This window comes from Scomber japonicus, chromosome 21 (genome assembly GCF_027409825.1).
Source record: "Scomber japonicus isolate fScoJap1 chromosome 21, fScoJap1.pri, whole genome shotgun sequence".
Taxonomy (NCBI): Eukaryota; Metazoa; Chordata; class Actinopteri; order Scombriformes; family Scombridae; genus Scomber; species Scomber japonicus.
This window is the reverse complement of record NC_070598.1, coordinates 13,704,263-13,727,575: the sequence shown is the minus strand read 5'-3', so window position 1 is coordinate 13,727,575 and position 23,313 is coordinate 13,704,263. Positions and strand designations below refer to the sequence as shown.

The 23,313-nt window shown below is 39.0% G+C and overlaps 2 protein-coding genes across 2 annotated transcripts; both read left to right on the top strand.

Moving 5' to 3' along the window:
- The first annotated feature begins 670 nt into the window (after nucleotides 1-670).
- trpa1b (transient receptor potential cation channel, subfamily A, member 1b) lies at nucleotides 671-18,714 on the top strand. The gene is made up of 27 exons (XM_053342328.1): nucleotides 671-766; nucleotides 1,237-1,399; nucleotides 1,621-1,796; nucleotides 2,587-2,694; nucleotides 2,903-3,011; nucleotides 3,636-3,781; nucleotides 4,504-4,640; nucleotides 6,611-6,659; nucleotides 7,910-8,009; nucleotides 8,092-8,192; nucleotides 8,692-8,867; nucleotides 11,580-11,744; nucleotides 11,931-12,045; nucleotides 12,250-12,416; nucleotides 12,704-12,794; nucleotides 12,940-12,999; nucleotides 13,094-13,186; nucleotides 13,902-13,972; nucleotides 14,140-14,296; nucleotides 15,717-15,806; nucleotides 16,165-16,334; nucleotides 16,432-16,561; nucleotides 16,729-16,911; nucleotides 17,038-17,106; nucleotides 17,285-17,386; nucleotides 17,520-17,638; nucleotides 18,495-18,714. The coding sequence occupies exons 1-27, from the start codon at nucleotides 671-673 to the stop codon at nucleotides 18,712-18,714; spliced, it is 3,363 nt and encodes a 1,120-aa protein (XP_053198303.1).
- A 3,523-nt stretch (nucleotides 18,715-22,237) lies between these two features.
- LOC128382588 (musculin) lies at nucleotides 22,238-23,033 on the top strand. Its single transcript, XM_053342590.1, has 2 exons — nucleotides 22,238-22,660; nucleotides 22,953-23,033. The coding sequence occupies exons 1-2, from the start codon at nucleotides 22,238-22,240 to the stop codon at nucleotides 23,031-23,033; spliced, it is 504 nt and encodes a 167-aa protein (XP_053198565.1).
- The last annotated feature ends 280 nt before the right edge of the window (nucleotides 23,034-23,313 follow it).

The following is a 23,313-nucleotide window of genomic DNA, read 5'->3' as shown; positions in this document are numbered from 1 at the left end:
GAATAAAAAAAATATCATTTTCACAAAATAACTGTAAACTTGGTTGTTATTTTGACCTGAAGACAACTCCAATCAGTCACAGAACACACCAAAGGAACGCTACTGCATAAGGTCGTGGGTATTTCCAATGAGAATTCTCCATAGTAATTTGCTCACCAAATGCCATTTGTTGTTTGGCCTTTTGATGTGGCTGAGGGCCTCATACAATACAATTACAAGCTCTTTTTCAATCCCGCTCACCCAGGATCACCCAAGGACACCTGGGACAGACTCAAACAAGCCGCACCCCAGCTGTGAAGAACATAATTGCTTTCTTCAACAGAAGTGTTTCAACCTCCCAACACTCGGCGGATCTGAATGCCCTTCCGGGTAAAGACAAAGTCATCTGTGCCCATATCCCCCCATGGCAAGGGGAGCCTATGGCTTAAGGCATTATCTGCCCTCAGTCACATAACACTCTTTGTTCTTCTTGCTTGTAAAGCAATATATACTCAGTAGTATGACTTGACTGAAACTATGATGGATTTGTTTTCTATTTTAGTATTTTGTTGTTGCATGCATATGGATATGTGTGTCTCTGTGTGTATATGGTTATGTTTAGACAAGTGTCATTGCTATAACCCTTCATGTGGGCATGTAGGGCTTGTCTCTACAGAGTTTCAGTTGAGTAATGAACTTCAGCAGGGAAGTGACCCGACAGACCAGTTGTTATACATATGTGATAGAAGATGAGGATCCAGCCCTGGCAAGTCTAAATGTATTTGAGGTGAGAAACTGTCATCAAGCTGTATGGAAATTAATATATGAATATATATATATAGTTTATAAAGTAAAAGGGCATTTATTAAACCACAATTATTTGCAATAAGATACAAGGATTCACAATATGAGTGTTTATGTAACACGCCATCAGTAATCCCAACCCTACGTAACCCTCAGCCACAGTGAAGAGCTGAGCATGTCTGATTATACCACAGACCTGATGACAACTCAAGCATTGTATAATAAGGAATTCAAATTGAAATGTTGATTGTTATAGGCCGTGTCCTGAAGAACTAAGAAAACAGATGTTCTTTTACTATTGAAAAAGAAAATCAATCAGTCAGCTATTAATGACTACTAGTCTTAAAAAAAAAGTTAAGATAACTGTGGAAGTATGTTTAGATAACATCAGACTCTTCTACAATCTTCACTCTTATTATATTACATTTGTTTATTATTTATATTATCTTTTAGTTGTCGGAGAAGGGTGACTTGGCTTTGCTGGAGAACCTGGTGAAGAAGAGCCCAGAGGTCCTGAATGAAAGAGATGAATGTGGAGCCAGTCCCCTTCATCATGCTGCCGCAGGGGGCCACGTCACCCTCATCCAATCTATCACTGCTGTCATAGACTCAAAGGGTAAGCATGCCTCAGTCATCGATCATAAGATACACTCCAGTGCAGGTAAAATATGTGTACTGTAAATCACTGGAAGTTTGTCTTCATGTTACTGTATGGAACAATAATTTTGATATTAATGCACTGAGTCTGGTACATATAAGAGTTGGTTGTATATGCAGGCATCTTTTAGTATTTGTATATGTATGTCTCTCTCCATGTGTTCTTGAACTCCATCCTAGAGCTGGACAGCTGTGATGAGCAGGGCAATGTGCCCCTACACTGGGCAGTGGAGAAAAACAAGGCTGAGAGCTGTAGGGCTCTTTTGGACCTGGGAGCTGACCCCAACATCCTCAACATGGCCCTCCTGTCCCCACTACATCTGGCTGTTAGCCAAGGACACAACAACCTGGTGGAGGTGAGGAAGCTGAGAGTCCACAGCTGAATATCTAATATTGTATATCTAAACACATTATTACTACTTGATGCATACACACTTATGCAATTTTTCTTGTCATGTATATGTTAGACAACACTTCTAAATCTTTTAGAATGGAACACTTTTTATTTTAATAGAGTAAATTGAAATTGGAGAAATGATTTTTTCCATAAATTTACTTTCTCTAACCAAGCTTTAATCGCCCTGATTTATGGAACATTATTATGTCAAATTACAGAGATGAATCACAACATCTAATGATTAAAACCCTAACTCCTCAAAAAACAAATTATCACATAATGTAAAATCCAACCATAAATATCCATAATTAATAATGAAAAGCCATAACTAATAATGAGAAGCCAAACATCAATTAGCAAATACACACATTGTAATTAAGGAAAAGCCAACAATCATAAACAGAAAGGTCAAGCAATGAAGAATCTCCTATCAAACAATGAATATAGAGGTTGGATTTTACATTGATTTGTTTATCATTAGATGCTATAATCAGACATTTTAAAAAACTGATTTTCCCATCATGCCCTCAGGAAATATAATGTAGTATTTCATCCTCAAATCTACTTCCTACTTTATTGAAAGACGCTAAGGTTTGCATACCGACAAAACCTTGTCCTGTCATCACTGTAGCACTTGGTTGTTGTTCATAGAGTCGCACAGTTGCAGTATGGTAAAGGATGTTGGTGTGTAAGTAGGAGGGTTGAGGACAATAAGCGCTGTAAAGTATTTATCTTTTTCTCCTCTGCAGCTCCTACTGTCCTACAGTGCTACAGACTGCAATCTGCCAGGAGACCTTGGGAACACCCCAGTGATGCTGGCCTGCTCCATCAATAACTGTGAGGCTCTCAGCACACTGGTATGTACAAGAGTGATGCATTCAGACTGATGTATTCACTCAGTTGTACTGTTTACCTACACCAGCCTGTATAGGATAACTGTCCATCTGTACAGAACAGATTATGTAGCTGTGCTTTATACTGACAGCCAGCCCACAGCAGTTTTGTCTCTGACAAAGAATTGTCTCTGTTTGTCTTTGTCTCCATCCATTCTCCTACCCTTCAAAGATAAAGCATGGAGCACGCCTTTGCCAACAGAACAAGCTCGGCCATTACGCCATGCACGCAGCTGCTTTTGCAGGTGCAAAAACAGCCATGGAAGTGATCCTGAAGGCCGGTATGACAAAAGAAATGATCTATCATCAAAAATTGAAATTGCTGGCGATGATAAAAAAGTTTTAACAAGGCCAAACAACATATTAAACTGATAGATAACAAGCAAGTTCACCTCAGTCAGGTAGTAGCTGCTAGCAGACTTTTGAAGCCCCCAGAGACATTTAGCAGAAAAATGTTCAAGCTATCTTGTACACAGGCCAGATGCGTCAGATTGACACCGTGTTTATCCAACCTGGGAGGTCTTCTGGGTAGATCCGATGTTGTTGCGGAAAGGTTTAGTCAGAGCGCAAAATATTTATGATATTTTGGTGGTTGCTCAGCAGGGCAACTAATCCGCATTCACATTCTCTGTTATTCAGGGTTTACACAGACAGCCCACCATGAATGAAGACAGTTTACTCATTACTTCCTTCCAGTAAAACAGTAAAAACCAAGAGCCTCAGTAGAAAGGGAGGAAGGTGCCTGATGAAGATTCTGCTGTTAGAATCCCCATGAAAGACTGGCGGAAGTTAAAAATAAACTTATACCAATAAACATGAACAAAGAAACATTTTTTATTATCCTGATGTCAATTAAGAATATTATTCACAATAAAAAAGCTGTTTATTCAATTCTCTGCTGACAGGAGAAGAGCTTGGTCACTCAAGTGAAGGCCACATCAACTATCTTGACAAGTCCATGAGCAGTCCCCTCCATCTGGCTGTACGTGGTGGGAACATCGAGACCATTCGCCTCTGCCTAGCCACCGGGGCAAAAGTTGACCAACAACAGGTACTGGTTCATTCTATGCTGACATTAGACATGCACTCTGCACTTTCCATAAAATATATAATTTGGCTGTCAAAGCATCAGTGTTCAATTATTCTGCATAAACATGTAGGAGATGTGAATTACAGTGTCATTATTAATCTATGGTCTGGAGTTTGTCAGATTTGCATTGTTTGCTTAATTTAGATATAATTTGCTTACACCTGGAAAGCATTTCCCTGGCAAAAGGTTTTAGTCTTTGTACTGTTATAACATGTCAGTCTTATCACACCCATCTGGGAGTGATTGTTATGTCTATCCCTGGGCTAGTGGCCAGAGCTACAGTGGGAATAGTGAGTACAGTAATAGCCTCGGTTGGCTAAATTGATACAAATTACCCCCACTTACATTGTGGAGCTGAGTGGAGCGATCACTGGCTTTCTCCTGCCAGTCCTGGTTATCTCATTAAGGGCTTATGTTACAGCCCCCAGTGTTCAGCCAGCAAGTCTGGGAGATACTTTGCTAATGTTACACTGGGGAGGTGTACAATATGTGTATGTGTGTAAATGAGTGCATTCGAGAGCCTGTGTGTATGCTTATTTCCTGTGTGTTTGTTCTGCTCTGTCTAGCTCAGTATGTCACAGTGTCTGTGTTTGGACAAAACCATTTTTGAAGAGCTTGTGAATATTCATTATATTCATTCATTATTCATCGCTCATAATATATCTATGTTTGTTGCTGTCCAGAATGACAGATCCACGCCGCTTCATTTGGCTTGCACCCAGGGCGCTACAGAGGTAGTCAAACTGATGCTCTCATCCTATGACCAAGTGGAAGACATCATCAACCTGACTGATGGGGCGTGTCAGACCCCTCTACACAGGTGGGCTTCCCCATATCCCTCCACCCTGATACTGAGAGTAGTCCATTGATCATAGATAAGCAGTAAATAAAAAAAGCTGTTAATTTTTCTTCCAAATAATTGTATGTTGATGATGCCAATTCATGTGTTGATGATTGTGATCGTCCCCTGGCCCGTCTCTTTATTTTCTGTCTCCAGGCAGTTCATTTTTATTCTGTTTTGTTTTTCTTGTGCAGCAGGTATTTGGGCCTCATTCTTTCAGCTCCCCAGCGCATATACTGTATAGTTTTACGTTTGCCCATTCCGCATTTTTCTTCTTTTTTTTAATACTCTACACTGCACATACACACACTCACTACTGATTTGACTGAAGTCCGTATCCCATTATGTCTTTTGTTTGTTTTGTGTCATTGTTCTGATTGGGAATAAATCACTTATCATTTGCCTTTAGCGTGGGTCTCCCTCACTTTTTGTCATGGCAGTAGAGCCAAGTCGTGACAACGATGCTAATTTAACTCCATAGTGGTCCGTCTTCAACCATCTGCCCTTTTGGCTATTGGTACTGCACCTTTTCATGATGTTCTTCTCATGGTCTGTGTAGCTGAGCTTTGTTGTTGTTTGTTGTCTGGCTTTCGCTTTCCATTTCTGACTTCAATAAATCATTCGACATTAGGGAAATATGCTAATTTGTTTCTGTACTGTCCCCTAAAATGTAGCTATAGCCAGTAGCCAAATAGCATAGCTTAGCATACAGACTGGGGGAAACTGCTATCTTTGCTTTGTCCAAATATAAAGAAATCAATCTACTGGCACTTCTTAAGTTATCCAACTAAACATTTCTTGTGGGTTTTTTTTTTTAAAAAATGTACAAAAATCTATGTGTAAAAATGGCAGATTGTGGTACAGGACTATTTCTTCGCTGGACCTCCTGGTATATGAAACTTCAGAAAGTGGCACACAAAAAAACACAAAGGTTATTTGCACACTTCTTATAGATCAAAGACACAGGATATAATGTGTTAATTAGTGAGCTTTAGAGGTGCTAGAAGGCAGATTTTGTTACATCTGGACAAATCCAGTCTGACTGTTCCCCAAAGCTAAGCTAACTGGCTGCTGGTAGTGAACTGATATGTTAATGATACTTATGTTCTCAATCACCTCTTGACAATGAATGGAATAAGTGTATTTCCTTAAAAAATAGCAAACTACTTCATTAACTTCACAATATCTAGTACAATTGCCTAACCCAATGAAGATGGTGTTTGGCTGGCACTAATTCTATAGTATGCTGGTGGTGCCAATATTGAGGATTTTCTGAACGCCTCAGTACACCTGAAATGTGAGTGGTATGGTTGTTGTCAAGAAAGATGTGTCCCATTTGCAGTGGAGCTGCTTGCCCAATGACTGCTAGGCAATTAGCCTTATGATGCAGATGGAACCCAATTCCTGCTTTGATGGATTTCTTTTTAGCTCATTTGCACTGGCATTTATATAGATCTCTGTGTCTTATGCAACCCTGTTTACCCTCATTAACATCTGGAAGCAAAAATCCTTAACTTTACATTTTCTTACCCTGTTATCATTGTTTTAAACTGCTAGGCTTTAAGTCACATTAATATTCATATAGGCATTATGATTAAGTTGACGTTATTTTTTCCTGTTGGAACTGTACTAACACAACACAAAAACTGACTAATTAATAGCTGCTTTCATAACCTGTTACCTCAAGGATGGCCATGCTTGCTTCTTTCCACAGACATAACATCATCTGTGGTCTGGATTATCAAGTCTCAAGACTTGATTATCATCAGATCATTCAATCATCTTTCACTCAAATCTTTCTCTTTATGCAGGATGTCACTAAAATGCCGGGAATTATTAGCTATTTCAACCCCATATTCAACATTATATGTTGTATTAGAAAAAAAGGTTGACTCACAAAGTGAGCATGTTGTGTGTCTGGTTTACAACAACTGTGTTTGCTTTTCCAGGGCTACAATATTTGACCACATGGAGCTGGCAGAGTATCTAATATCTTTGGTAAATAATGCACACATGTACAAACATGCAGGAACATACAGTACCCCACAGCTGCTATACACAGGGCATTCTCTGCTCCAATATCAGTTATGCTATTAATCTCTTGCCTTAAATGCAATGAATGATGTAACACTAAGTTTTTCTATTGTTAATTTTAGAATTGTGCAAACTACAGGTCAAATCCACAGCTACTGCATGTGTTCTGAGGACTTTCTTATAAACGTCATATTATGGTGGCCACTACTCCATGGATTGGATCATTCTGTCATTATACAAACACTTCTTAGCTCAGTAAATGTTGAAGGGTGCTATATAGCTTGTTGACCACCTGTCACCATCTGTTGCACTCCAGAGACTGTTTACTGTGTTGCTAGGAAAAAGCTTGTTCATCTCCTGTTAACTAATTTTGTTAGCAAACACTGCAACAGGAAAAAAACTTGTAAACACTAAGTATGTTTATCTTTGAAACCATAAAATGGCCCACTAAAAGTGGGCTGAGATAAAAAAAAAAAAAATGTAAAAAACCATACAGCTTCTGTGCTACCGGTCCAGACTGACTATGTGCTGCACATCTACACAAAATGTATTTCTTACTGAAATACATTAGTTTGAAAGTCATATTGAGTGACAAAAAAATGGATATTTATCTTGTGATTCTTGAATCAATAGATTCAATTTTTGTGAGACTGGGTTGGAGTGTGGCATAATGTGGCACCAGTAGCACAGGATAAATTCAGTATCAGGCCTTCACCACAACAGTCACACATATTTTGGATAGTTTGTTGTTTTGATATGTCGGAATAACTGTCACCAGTAGTTATTTTGTGTTACCATAATTGTGGTATTTGTAAAAAATCTGTACCATTGTTTCATATATTCATTCATTTTGTTTTGCTTCCCCATCTTTTAGAAACACTTACATTGCCTACAATCCCACCAATTCAACTAATGCCCCTTACATTTTATTAATCAATCTGTGCTTTTCTTACACTACACATCTCACATTCTTCTGAACGGTGCAGCTTTTGTCCAGTAAAACACCTTCCCATTTGCCACAGAACAGTGCATAATTCTCTATGCAAACAGCAGATGTTAACAAAAAAAGTGAAAGGCAGTCTAGAAATTAATGTAAACCATGGAAATATTCCCATGACGGTCTCATTTGTTTCAGATAATTACAGCAATGTGTGTTGAAATGAATGCAGTAATTAATGAGGCAATGCTAAGGTTGAAGTGTTTTCTCACCTCAGGGTGCAGACCTAAACAGCACTGATTGTGAGGGGAACTCTCCCTTACTGCTGGCTACGAGCTGCGGAGCTTGGAAAACAGTGGCACTGCTTCTGTCAAAAGGTAAGCTACATTACCAGCTATGTTCATATAATTTGAAAGGTGCCTGACAAATGAGATTCATGCATACTTTTATGTCTTTTAGGGGCGAATGTAAATGTCAAAGATGGATTTGGTTGTAACTTCCTTCACCTGGCCATTCAACAGCCCAAGGGTCTGAAAAATCTCCCAGAAGATGCACTCCAGGTATTCTATATAATCTTTTTGTATCTGATCAAATTCCCTCTATCCACCTTAGACAGAGATGTCATAAAGAGACTGGAACCTACTGTAATTACTATACTGTCTTTGCACAATTTGCCTTGGGCCTGATGTAGCTGCATGCATTCAAGGCCAGTGAATGAAGTTCATTACACTCTCACTAAGCCAGCTGATAGTCCTTTGAAACACTGTAAGCTACCTTAAGCCAAAATAATCAATCAGTCAATGCATTCAATATGAGCCACACAGGAAGGCTGACACACTTCATAGTTGTTGACAAACAGAGTGTGAATGGTACCTCCCTGAATCTGTGCAAAGTATTATAGTATATCATCATTTATATACGTGGGTGAGCACATGTATATGTGAATTGAAGTTTTATCATTTGTACCATTTTTTTGTGTTTGCTTTTGTTTAATACAGATATATGTGTACATTGTAATGTATATATAAATAAATGTCTTTATAATGGGTCTCATTTCAGCATAGTTCTGTGAAGGCGTTGCTGAGCTGTGAGGATAATGAGGGCTGTACCCCACTCCACTATGCTTGCAGACTGGGTATCCATGACTCAGTGAAGAACATGCTGGGCCTCTCGGGACAGCTCGGCCTCGAATGCAAGTCCAAGGACAAGAAGTCTGCCCTGCACTTTGCTGCTCAGTGAGTTCAATTGGTCCCATAGGGCATGACTTTCCCTACCATTGAATCAAACAAGTGCCTCCAGTGTCACTGCTGCTGACATTCACCAGTGTAATTTTGCATTATACTGAAATAACAGCACAGATTTAATCTTTCAATATTTTAAATAAGGTTACACTTAAAGTATTTTCCCATCTAAATGGCTAATAGAGTCTTGAAGTAAAGTTAGTGCCAGCTCAATGGTCTCAGTGGCTTAAGAACACTGACACTGTTCTTCCAGTTACTCTGCTACAAGCTATATGTATTGATCAATGACACTCAAAGAGTATAAAACATTGATGAAAAATAGCTCTTCAGCCAAGACTTTTATCTCAGTAATTGAACAACAGTGGTCAGAAGAAAAATGAACAATGTAACTGCATTTAAAAATGTTATCTCACTGGTCAGTTGTTTTAATCTATCCTATGATAAATGTCTGTACTCAAAAGCTTTTTGAAGATGAATTACTGTGACACACCCATTATACAATGACCCAAAGGACCCGTCACAAGAACAGAATTCAATTAGCAAGGCACTGAAGAAATGTTACTAATAGTGTGAAATGAGTAGACATTCAACATTATTGTTATTGATTTTTTTCTATCATGTACATCCATTTCATTAGAGCTAGAGGGCAAATGAAGCCATGACATCATACTTTATGTCTTTTAGACACCTCATTCCCTTCCCTCACCTATTCTACAGCAGTGAGAAGAGGGGCTGCTGACCTTCTTAAAAGGTTTAGAGTTACAGAAAGAGCATAGCACAAGATAATATGTCACTTCTGAGTATGATTTCTCTCAGCCTGCAGCACCATGAATCATGCAAGAAAACACTCTTTACCAATGAGCTGTAGGACACTGGACACAGGACTTGGTGTTGAAAGGCCAAGGTTCAAGCCTTTATCAGAAATACTTAACCTCTTAACGCACGCTGTTCCGTCTACGGGACGGGACGGATGTTAGGAGGTAGCCACACGTTCTTCTGAATGTTTTAAACACCAACCCTTAAACATATATACTCATGCCGTACATTGTTGGAAAGCTTAGATTGTTCTGATTCATTCAAGACCATTCACGACTTATATGGTTGCTCACAACCGTAATAGTATTAGCGATTAGCTCGGCTAGCCACTCAGCTAAGTGAGAAAAGCTATAATGCCTACATACCTTCAAAGTCTTCCCTTTATCCACAACGATCATCTTATGACTCAGCACTTTCTGTACAGCTCGCCAAGTATCCATTCTTGTGAAATATGAAATCCGTTTCCATAAAACCGGAATATTTTCCTCAATATGTCCATGTATTTAGTCCAACACGTAACGTAATAACACAAATAACAAACCATATACGGTCCGTTTACGTCATTTCCTGACCTGCGCGTCCATCTCAGAGTACACGTGACTAGATGTATACAACCGTGAGCCTCTTCTGCTTCTGACGACACCACACACAAGCCAATCGGTGTTTAGGATTAGGCAGTACACGTATCCAAAGCCAATGAGGACACGTGACCGACGACAATGACGACATGGCTTTGATTGACAGCTGTTCCAGCCTATGGAAATATTCGGTGAAATGAAGTTGATAACCTTTTAGCCAATAGTCTGAGGTTTCCAAGGTGTATGACACTAAGCTATCAGGTTTGGCTGTCCATAAACAAACTTCAAGCGTAACCGGCGTGCGCCCTGTGCGTAAAAGAGTTGAACCATATATCATTACGCACTCGGCATTTTGGTACACGGTTGGTTCTTCTTCGACTTGACTTAAGACTTATAGCAAAATAAACAGATAGATAGATAGATAGATAGATAGATAGACAGACATTTAGTTAGTTAGTTAGTCAGATAGTTAGTCAGTCAGTCAGTCAGATAGATAGTTAGATGGATAGATGAATAGATAAATAGATAGATAGATAGATAGATAGATAGATAGATAGATATGGCCAAACAAAAAAAAGGTTATATACAATAATATAATATATAATCATAATTATAATAATAATAATAATGATAATATGGTGTCAGCTTTCATTAGAGACCAAGATTTTGATTGTAGGCAAAGGGGTTGTGAAGTTATAGGTGTTTGATTGTGGTTATACAGCTTTTGTAACCAAGTGTCCATTTGGAGTCTCCAAAAAGGACCTGAGGAAAACGCATGGACATACCTGTTGAAAATAATTCTGAAAAATTCATCTTTTGGTCTTTTGACTCCAAATTTGGACTGCATGAAGCCAAGACCTGTGGCTGTGGCCTCATTGTGTCTATATCCCGCTGAGAGGTCCCTGAATGTCTGTACACATGTCATTGTAAAGGCAAACCTATGGGTGAGTAAACAACAGTAATTGTAACCTCTGCCACTCTTTGTCAGTAAGTCACAGAATCACACAGATACTTTTACAAGGATCCTGAGAGTGTTTCCTTTCCAATGATACCAGACACATATCTGAGTCTCAAACTATGTGGGATCTGTGCTGCTCACAACTTGGGCATGTCGTTTAGGCAAAAAACGTAAAAAATAGGGGCGTGTATTAAGAGGTTAATGTCTTTGACCAACATACGAAATCCCTGGCACTGCCTTTGACCTTTGACTCCACTGTGCTATTAGCAATGTACAAAAAGCTTTTCCATTTCAGAGATCAACCGATCATTGTTGAGATCAAATTGTTTCCCACTACATGTTGTTTTCCCTCAGGTACGGGCGCATCAATACATGTCACAGATTATTGGAGACCATCACAGACTCTCGTTTGCTAAATGAAGGGGATGAGCGGGGTCTGACACCACTTCATTTAGCTTCGAGAGGGGGGCACACCAAGGTGGTACAGCTGCTGCTCTCTAAAGGAGCTCTATTTCACAGGTAAACCCAAATACATGCACAGACATAAAAAGAACATACACACACAAAAGCATGCTGTACTGTATTATACTATCTTCTATGTACTGTTAAGCTAGTTGCAAAATCTGCAGTGCTGGCGATCTGTTTATAGTTCTTATACATGTGACTATGTAAGAACGTGAAGTATTTGGCATGTCTTGTCTGCAGTGATTACAAAGGCTGGACGTGTCTGCACCATGCTGCATCTGAGGGATACACACAAACTATGGACATTCTCCTGTCAGCCAATCTAAAGTTGCTGAATAAAACAGATGAGGATGGGGTATGAATTACATTATTTCTTAAAGTTCAACATAATATAAATTCATTATTCATTTTTGTGTGATGACAAATGTGGAGAAAAAAAACCCACATATGTAAGTTGTTTTATGAACATTGTCACCTTACCAGTATCATTAATTAAAAGATGTAAAGTGTTCCGTAATAAATATTGAGCGCTGTCTCCTACTGTGTATCGCCACATCAGAACACTGCACTCCACATTGCAGCAAGATTGGGGCATGTGGCTGCAGTCAAGCTCATGCTGGCTCGTGGGGCAGAGCTCATCTTAAACAAGAATGACACATCATTCCTCCACGAAGCTCTGCAAAATGGAAAAAAAGATGTAGTCAATGCTCTAATTGACAGTGACAGGTACGTCATAAATATAAATTCATGCAGAGTCAACAGAGTCTGAGCTTTGTGTTCAAGTGATCAATCATGTCAGCTCATGCTTCTGTATTGATCCAGCATTTAAAGCCTCTATTTGTAGATGAGTTATAATTTCCCATACCATCCTCTTAATTATGGAGATATTGACATGTGGTGCAGGTACCTGTTTCTTTTTTGATACTCCCTCTAGGGGGCACTAAAGTTCCCATTTTAAAATTCTACACATAGTTTAGAGGTTTTGAGATACATTTGTGTTTTATTTCTTCCAGATGCCCAGAGGCTGTAAACCTGTTCAAACCAGGCTCTAGCCAACGATGTCCAATATTAGACATGATTGAGGTCCTACCTGAGACCTACAAGGTTTGCCAGTGGAAAAGAGAAAAAAAACATGTGTTGCATAAATCTGTGTGCACAGTACAAATCATAACTAATTTCTTTACACAGTTTTGTGTTAATTACACTTTTTAGGTTCTCTCTCACTGTGTTATTCTATTCTCCTCAATAGCACTTGTTGGACCGCTGTGTGAAGGAATCTGACGATGATCATAACAGTCCTGACTACCATGTAATTCAGCTACAAATTGCATGATAACAACATTCTTTACTGTATGAAGCATCTTCCAGGCAAAACAAATTAAACATTTCTTTACATGGTTCAGATTGAATTCGATTTCAAATGGCTCCAAGCTCCCCTAGTACTGAAGAAGGTGAAGGACAAGACCTTGAGACCTCAGCCACTAGCTGCACTCAATGTAAGCTTTTTTTTTCTTCTCAAAAATAATTTTGGAGCAGTGGAATGCAACTATGACTGATAAGTAGGGAAGTTCAATATCAGTCATGTGTTGCCCTCGAATATGACTCTATAGGCTTAAGCACTCACCTTCGTCCATCCATCCATCCATTATTCCATATTTTGCAGCTACATGTCTATTCATGAGGGACAGTGGCAACACCATTCTCCATTTATTTTTCTGCACTGACAGAACACCATAGCCAAGTTTAGTGGCTTTGTCATAAGACTTCCCCAGATGCCTGCCCTGATTAGAGGCCACTGAGCATGCTGCTGCTGGCACGTACTGCAGGACCAGACAGAGTTTGTTCAAAGGCAACTGTGGACCTCTGTCTGGCAGTCTCTTTGAAAATAACTTTGTTGTGATGAGAGTAATAAATCTAGCAGTCCAAAAGTGCTCTTCCACAAGTACATTTTTGAGCTAGTTTTGAGGTGCAATTTTTAATCTTTTTCCATATAGTCAATCACCAAGCAAATGAAACTTCTTTTACAGTAACACATCCCCTCTTTCAACAAATGTTCACACATGTAATGTTTCTGCCTGTTGACGTCATCCTATACATTGTGATTGTGGGGATCAATAAAATGCATGTACTCTTAGCAGCCAGGCTGTTCTTTTCTGCTTGTACTAGATGTGCCGTTAATAGCAGGCTACATATCTGTTACTCTTTCTACAGGCAATGGTGCAGTACAACCGTATTGAGCTCCTCAACCACCCGGTCTGCAAAAAGTATCTGGCAATGAAGTGGTGTGAATTTAGTTATTTAATTCTGACATTCTGTGACTTTTGACTAGATTTCAAGAGGAGTGATTTCCTCTATTTCTCAGTGGATACTGATGCATTATTTATAACAAATGTCAGTATTGTAATGTTATACCTGTTCTAAGTGTCTCCATCTTTGTTCAAATCCACAGGATTGCTTACGGGAGCACAGCTCACGTGCTCAACATGTTTTTTTACCTGTTAGGCCTTCTGCCCCTAACTCACCTGATAGTGACTCTGAGGCCCTCCATGAACACCACTGAGACAGGGGAGCACAGCATCCAGATGGTGCCCACATATTTCCTAAAGGTAAAGACAGTGGTTATAAGTATAACTATGAGTAAGATGGTCTGTTACAAGTTTAATACAATAGCCAGGTGCCCAAATGAACATTGAAACAGCTTTTGCTTGTTGTAATCATTACTCTTGCTCAGTAGAAGATCCACACAAAATCCACAATATTCACTTTGAATAAAATATCTTAGGTTTATCTAAATGGCCAGTGAGTAGGATTAAGTGGCATCTAGCAGTGTGGTTGCAGATTGCAACCAACTGAATAGCCCTCTCCCTCCCTTCCGAGCATGTAAGAGACCCTACAGTGGCTGTGAAACTCATGAAAAACGTAAAAGGCCCTCTCCTGAGCCAGTGTTTGGTTTGTCAATTCTGCTCTACTGCTAACCATGGAGGTACAACATGGTGGACTCTGTGGATGGTGACCCACTCCCTATGTAGATATAAAGGGCTCATCCTAAGGTAATGAAAGACACAAAAATTCTTATTTTAAGGTGACTGTTATGAGTTATACACACTTCACCTCTAAATTAAGTTTATATCTTCCACAGTTATAGTCTTTATAAATTTGTAAAAATGTCCCTTCTTTGTTTGTTTCTAAGACAACAACTTTGAAAGATACTGACTTGACTTGACTACTTTGGATTTGTGAAGCCTTATATTAGCGTTTTAATACATTTTTGCACAGAAGGTGGGCTGTGGATTTTATCACCTAATGATTACAGCAAGCAACGTTTATTTGGACACCTGACTGTTGGCAGGACTTGATGAAATGTAAACCTATCATTTAAGTATATATATTACAATACGATACAATACGATACAATATGATACAATACGATACGATACGATACGATACGATACGATACGATACGATACGATACGATACGATACGATACGATTCAAGGCTGCGCACATAAATGCCTCCACAGTTACAGTAAAACAAACTACATATGAACAAAACAGCACCAGCTTCAATCGCAACAATAATTTGCACATAACAAAATATTGCAGTCACCCCATGGTAAAACACAATGCACATTGCACATAACACATATTACACACACCTCATAATAAACAGTTATATATTATATTAAAAATTAAAATACTTAACTGAAGTGCCTGTACAGATTCTGTGTTTACATACATCTTTCTCTGTGAAATGTTAGGTGTATGTATTTAATTCCTTTCAATTACTTCAGTCAATATGACATACTCATTTCCCAAGCCCTTGCTCAATGTTATACTTTACTCATTTTTACTATGAACTATCCTGTATTTGAAAGTGGCATGAAGGTTAGAATGCCTTGCTCAGTATTTCTTAAGGGAAAAAATTGCAGATTACATGTAATCTGACTCACCATAATAAACATTTGTGACTACTGTGTTGCATTCCTCTGAGATAAAGCTAATCTCAATGTTGTTCTTCATTTCACAGCAAAGTCTGTTTTTGTCCTCGTGTATGGTGATGGTCTTGATCATAAACATCTACTCGATAGCAAAGGAAGTGGTGCAGATATCACAACAGGTACTGTGCAAGTGTCATTACCTCACATATAGCATGTGCCCATAAATCTACTCTGCCTAGGTCTGTGAGGACACACTAGGAATCAGGTGTGATGGATCAACGCCCACTGATTTAGATTTGCTAGATTAATGAGTGGCCACAATCCAAATATCACCTCCACTCCTCGCCTATAGCTATAAACTATAAGATGCATCACATTACATGTTCAATAATATGCTGTTAAAGTGTTGTTGTGCATGTTACATTTGGGTGAGAGCACAGCAGATAGTTGAAATATTATCAAAAAACTAGGAGTTTGTTGGTTTGTCTAATTATTTCATATTTTTGCTGATTTTCCTTTTTTCTTGTCACTTGAAAGCGCTGGAGTTACTTCAGGGATTATTCCAACCAGTGTGACTGGTTTTCAGCCATCTTCTCTCTTCTGTTCATCATTCCTCTCATGCTCAATGCAGAGGGTTCATTACACTGGCAAGCAGGGGCAATGGCAGTTTTAAACTCCTGGGTGGGATTTCTCCTTTATCTCCAGAGGTATTGTTCACTCAGATGTATATAAGCTCCATTTCAACATTATGTCTTTTTCATAGTGTAGGGACCACCAACCTATTTTGATCACTTGTTTCTCCAGGTTTGAGGGGATTGGCATCTATGTTGTGATGTTTGGGGAAATCATGAAGACACTGGTCCGTATTGTAATGCTGTTCCTGTACCTGATGTTAGCGTTCAGTTTGGCGTTCCATGCTCTGATGCTTAACCAGGTAGGAGAAGAAGGCTCAAGAAGACTAAATGCTGCATAAGCTCACTCTCTGATTCTATTTATTAACAGCACTGAAACCTCTGACATTGAACATATTGTTTTATACTTGTTTTACTAACCTACATGAATTCAATGACAAAATGATATTGCTGCTTTTTTTACTATTAGAAAGAGTTTGACAGTGTGCCACTTGCGGTGATGCAAACCTTTGTGATGATGGTGGGAGAACTGAACTACCAGAATAACTTCCTGGATGCTTATCTGAAACATGAGCTTCCCTTTGGTCTCCTGACATACTTCATTTTTGTGACCTTTGTTCTGCTCATGCCAATACTGCTGGTTAACCTTATGGTAAGCACATCCTGTCGCTCTAAAGTATTGAGTCAATTTTGATTTACTTTTCACATAAAAGCGACTAGTTTATATTCTTAGAATTCCAGAACAAATGACATAGGTAGTTCTTTGCTTGTGTTGTAGATTGGTTTAGCAGTTGGAGATATTGCTGAAGTACAGAGAAATGCTGCCCTAAAAAGAATAGCCATGCAGGTATGTATAGAACTAGATCATCTGTGTCTAAAGCTTTCTTTTTAACATACTCTATGTTGCAAATATAAAAGATATCATCAGTCTGCTGTGTACAACTAGAACATTCAACCTTTAGCTTGTCAGTAGCAGATTCCTATCCAAAGACCTGTGATTGATAATCTGCCATTTTTGACCCCAGATTGACCTCCACACCGCCCTAGAAGATAAACTGCCTTATTGGTTTATGAAACGAGTTGACAAACCCTACATCACCATTTACCCCAATCGCAAGTGCTCCAGGGTATGCTTAATACTTTTAGCTGGAACAAGTGGTGATGCAAAAAACAGACACAGAATACAGTATATTGATTTATTTTTGTGACATGTCATTTAAATGATTCTGCTTTCTCAATCTTGACCATTTTGGATTGCAGCACCGCATAAACCAACTCTTCTTAGGTGAAGAGGACAAAAATGAAGTCTGGAGTCATTTGAAGGCCAAATCACAGAACTGTCCTGTGATAGAGAATGAGCTCAAAAAGCAGAAGTCCAGGTAAAACACACAATACTGGTGCAACTACTCTAGTATTATACTCAACTACAAATTTGAGTTACCTGTACTTCATTTGAGCATTTCCATTTGATGCATCGTTAATAATTCTAGTTCACTTACTGTAGAAGAGGGAAGTATTTACCTGCCAGCCACACTTGCGGCTACCTTTTTTCTATTTTATATACAAAACATATGATCAGCTTTTAAGAAATGATGCATTTATATAAATGTAACTATCTAACAGTGGATAAATGAGTAAAAGACTACCTACTACATCAAATTGCTGTTTACACATTAATGCCTCAAACATAGTATATGTCATAATACAATACTAGGACAGCGGCCATTCTTCAGAAATTGTACTTTGAAGTAGACATTTTGAGAACTTTTTACTTACTTACTAAAATAAAATTGTATTTGCTGGACTTTTACTTATAACTTAATATTTTACTCAGTTTTTGACATAACTCACTTTTACTTGAGTAAAGATCTGGGTACGTCTCCCACCACTGCCTGGAATCATAAAAGATTGTAGGCTTACCAGTGGCAGAATGGACAATAAATAGTGGGGAACTATTACTCAGTACAATTAACCACAAAAAGTATGCAGCAACCAATAGCAAAGTAGAAAAGAATAACAAGTGTTTTAACTCTATAATTTTTGATGCATGAGCAACCCCTAGTGGATAAAAATAAATAAAGACTGTCACAGAAGGATTTCAGCTACTATAGTCTTCTATAATAATTACATCAAATCGCTCGCAAGTATATCTTCAAAATGTCTGATATTCACTCTATATAAAATCAAAAAAGAAGTCTGTCATTGAGCCTTATGAACTGCTGTTCTCCTCCTCAGGATGAAGGAGATGTCATGTTTGCTGGAGAAGCAGAGCAACCTCCTGAAGCTCATCATCCAGAAGATGGAGATCACCTCAGAGGCAGACGAGTACGATGGCCCTGTGAACATCAGACGCAACGTGTGGCCAAACTTGAGTCAGGCTAAACCAAGAGGACACAATGTGTCACGCTGGCTTCCACTGATGAAGGCCATTGATTCCAAAAAAAATGGAAGATAAAACAAACACATATGCCATTTTCAAAAAGTGTCTACATTATAAAGGTCTAGTTAGAGTATAATGGCATAATTATATTGCAACTGCATGTTATTCATTATATCAAGATTGAGCATTTGACTTTCAGATGGGAAAACTGTACACCCTGTTCTACATATATATAGAAAAGATCCATTTAATGAAGTGCAATTAATTTACTTCTAACTATTAACTATTGTGTGGTTTTTGAAATGTATCAATTACAAGTTGAATAGTCAATACTGTTGTGTATTCAATTTAAACCTATGGTATTAGTGTTATTCATTTTTTGTCAATGTAGTTGGCTGAAACGATAACATTACTTGTATAGCACTGTTAAGTTACACCAGTCACACACTGATAAATGAATGGTCAGGTCATTTTGAGGTGTGTACGCAGTCTTGCTATACTTGTACCATGTACACAGTTGCTGTTTTTGTATTGTGTGCAGTAATGTGCTTTACAGTATGTGCTTGTGCTCTGTCATCTTTCAAACATGATGTTTTGTCTCTCTTTTCATCTTTATTCAAAAAAATCTGCCTTCAATCTTTAAAAAAAGAACACATTTTTAGAAATTGTGAAATTTGTTTGTTATGACACATAAGGATGTGAGACACTGATATAATTTACAGCTGCATTGACAGAAGAGCTGGGAGGAAATTTCCTATGTGTGGATGACTTACTAGGCATGTCAGTTTCAACAGGGATTTCTATTAAAACTCAGTATATGGAATATACTGTTTGATACAGATAAATGCATGCATGAATACATTTGAAGAGTAAAAGTTTGTTTAACTTCTCAAAAGAATGGGGAAGGAAGAATTGAATATTTGATTAGATTTTTCTCATAGACAGCTATGAAAAGTTAAATTAACTGGTATGGTTCGTTTTCGGGGTTTTTTGGTCCAATATTATGTGCCTTGAGAGTCCATGTATGCTTGGCATAGATGTACTGTATGTATGCAATTATTTAAAAAAAAAAAAAAAAAAAAAAGTTCTGATGTCTGTCACTGACTTCACAGGCCTCTTCACTGGTGTCACACACCAGCTTAATGTGCCACAAGCTGGTTCAGTGGGAATCATATGAGGTTGGGAGAGAAACAGAGAACGGCCTCTGACATCATGAGCTTGCACCTGTCTCTCTGCTTCTCCAGTTTAGGGCCTCAATGGAGGTCATGACCCCTGAAAGTCTTTGCTGATAGACAAATGCTGGTTCTCCCTTCAAGTAAGGTTTCAAGTGATATTTATTACTGTTGGCCCTGAATTTAATTATTCCCAGGGCAAATACAATAACCATGTAACCATCAATTACACTGATGTTTTGGACAACATTTTCTGCTTTTACTTGAGGAACTACATGCAGAGAATGACTAATGAGCACCCTTGTTTTATCTCAACCTGTTTCTGCAACAGAAAATGAAGCAGCAGGTGGAAATATGTTTCATGTAGCCAATAATTTTCCCTGTTGTATAAAAAACCTGACAGTTTATCAAAAGAGGAATAAATCCAGCAGCAGAATCCTTTAGCTTCCACCTTCAGTTGTGTCAGTCAGGCCATCCACTTCGCTGACGGATGCAGCACAAGAGATGAGATGGCAGTGTGCCTGAAGCTCTGACTGTCTCACCAGCACAGGTGGAACCTCATATCTCAATATCATGACACATCCAAGGATAAGCTAAGAGCACGGTTCAGCTGATGTCAGGTCTTTTTGTGAAAACTACATGGAAGAGCAGGATAATGGGACATTTAGGAAGGCGTCCTTGGATCGAGGAGCATTGTTTGTGTATGACAGAGGGATTTCTGAGCAATAGCTGAAGAAAAGCACAGAGCACTTCAAAGCTTTGGAATATCATTATAAAGATGGACAAGAGATTATTTTTGCCCTTGAAGCACTTGTTAAATATTGAATATGTTGGTAGTTTAATGAGTGAGCATAATAAAGTTTAGGTATAAATTACACACCATCCTGGGAACTGTTGGAATACAGTACATCATTCAGCTCAGAGCAGAGTACAGTAATTCCCTGTTTCCCTCTCTAGTGACCCTGGCATGGCCTACTACTAAAATCAAGCATGCATCTCAGCTGCAGTTGGGTAATCCTTGGCAGAGTCTTGCTATTGTCATAAAAAAATCTTAATTTCACACTTATTATGTGGAGTGATAGTTCACAGGGACCTGAGATTTTCTGGGAATATCTTAAAGTAAAGTAGAGGGGTTTTCTGTAACTATGGCTTGTATCCCTTTAAAACTCCACCAAGGCTTGACTTGCATTTGAAAATTTAGTGGGCACAGTTCTTGTTGTGGTTTCCATTGCAATGTTAAAAAACTGCACAGACTACAACAACTATGCTGTCTGAAGGGCAGAGTTTTCTTACAACACTCCTTTCTCTGAAAGCAGCTTTTCAGAAAGTATGGCAACTTTGCAAACATGTTTGCAATCCTGTAGCTTCTTGTGACTCCTGTAGCAACATCAGCCCTTCATTATCTTTTCCTCTCCTTTAGTTCTCACTGCACAATAAAATACACTGTTCTGTCCGGTCTCTAAGTGGATGCTCTCAGAAAGCTTTGGAGTGCAGACAAAAAATGGTGAGATGTGCAGTGAAGAGCATTTGTACTATGGGAATAAAGATGGTGCCTCCTCGCCTGTGCCACACCCTTGTCATGCCAACGCTCCAGATGTCATGGGAACCGATAACAGCTGGGGCTGGTGCACGCAGGCTGCGTGTGAAAGGCTGCTCCATCTGCAGAAACTCAATCCCTCTGTGAAACCAGCAAAGGATTAGGCACTTTTGATAAGGTCCTTAAGACATTTCTATTACCACAACACATCTGTGGAACTGACAAACTTCGGAAGTGTTTACTACATAGGCACACAGAGTGCAATTCCAAATGTTGCATTGTGTCATTATTAAGAAAGTATGTCTCTCTGAGACAACACATTAGAAGGATTATCTTTGTGTTTTGTAAAATCAATCCCAAGGCATGTCTCAGTGTGATTTTTTATAATTTAATTACATGGGGAACCTCCTGCTAGATTTCCCAATAATTTGCCATTCATATACAGGCTTAATATAATTATCAAGTTGCAGATGAGCGACTTGAGCCACTCTTATGCAGGGAGATAGAGTTGTGGTCTCACTGAGGTCATGGTGGCTTGAAGAAAAAGGGGGAGGAGAAATGTTCAGAAGAAACTGTACACATGCCAACTCCAGGACACTTAAATTAGAGGGGCAGCAAAGCAAGGGGGCATGTTTTAGTTTTAGAGAGCACTGCAATTTTCAGACTTGACCTCATGCTGCTGGTATTGTAGCATAGTCAAGTGGTGACATTTTAGAGATTCAGGCTGAGGGTTACCAAATGGGAATGTTTTAAAAGTGCTGATAGCCTGTTGACTTCCAACCTTTTGTATTTTGCAAAAAATCTTATCAAACTGAGAATTTAGATTTTTAGTCACTGCTGTCCCAAAAGTGCCACTCCTGTCTGCCTCCAAGGCACAGGTGGAACAGCCATGTCTACTGGCTCTGCAACAAGCGATGCTGAGGACTACGACACATGTCAGGGAAGGACTGCCAACCATTTGAAGAGGACTGCGCGGCAAGTTACTTGTTATAATCCCACCCGTTATTCGGACGAGGAATTGGACAATGACTGTGAGGACAGGAGGACCAAGGAGCAGTGCAAACTGTCCAAGACTCACCAGAAGGAAACACGCCAGACGCAGAGAAACGCGGCCAACGCCAGGGAGAGGGCGCGGATGAGAGTGCTGAGCAAAGCTTTCTCCAGACTAAAAACCAGCCTGCCCTGGGTACCAGCGGACACCAAGCTGTCAAAACTGGACACGCTCCGACTTGCCTCTAGCTACATCTCTCACCTTAGACAGCTTCTGCAGGATGACCGATTCGAGAACAGCTTTGCGCATCCAGTCAATCTGGTATGGACCTCAAACTTTGCAGGAACTTCTATTTTTCAGCATAGTAAGCATGTTCAAATTATAAAACTACTTTTGAAGTAAAGTAAATTGTACAAATTGCATCAGCAGAACTAAAGAGAAAACAATACAATTCCTGAACCTTAGAATTTTAAATGTATTTCTTGCCTTTGATGTGATCTGTGTAGGGTGGAAATCTCTTCATCAAGACTATTTCTGCTATCTATGATGATTCTGGAGATATGTTCTGGCTGTGTGTCTTTAGTGATAAACCTGCTGTCTTCTGCTTCAACAGACCTGGCCATTTTTGATGACAGGGCGATCAGAGGACTCAGACATCTCAGCAGCTGTAAGACTTTGTGGAGCAACAGCCTAGGATGGCCCTCTTCATTCACCAGCATTAGTTCTTCCTCTAGAACCTTCAGATGAAGAAATATTGACTCTGAAATCATCTTCCCCAGTACTTACCTGGAAACTCAAATCTGTCACAATCTTTCATGCACTATGGGTTGCCACTATCTTTCACAGCTTGTGTAACCGATTAATGTAATGTTTATATTTAATCAATAATACATTTTCTATTTCTGTTCACATGATGTTGTGTTTCATGTCGGCCTATACTGCCTATTCTGTATTTCATTTGGAGAGCTTTTATT

Bases quoted from the DNA above. Each gene is read 5' to 3' on its own strand.
- trpa1b (XM_053342328.1), top strand. From the start codon at position 671: ATGAACTTCAGCAGGGAAGTGACCCGACAGACCAGTTGTTATACATAT. The intron at 767-1,236 runs GTGAGAAACTGT...ATTATCTTTTAG, and splicing joins CAAGTCTAAATGTATTTGAG to TTGTCGGAGAAGGGTGACTT. The intron at 12,417-12,703 runs GTACGTCATAAA...TATTTCTTCCAG, and splicing joins GCTCTAATTGACAGTGACAG to ATGCCCAGAGGCTGTAAACC.
- LOC128382588 (XM_053342590.1), top strand. From the start codon at position 22,238: ATGTCTACTGGCTCTGCAACAAGCGATGCTGAGGACTACGACACATGT. The intron at 22,661-22,952 runs GTATGGACCTCA...CTGCTTCAACAG, and splicing joins TTGCGCATCCAGTCAATCTG to ACCTGGCCATTTTTGATGAC.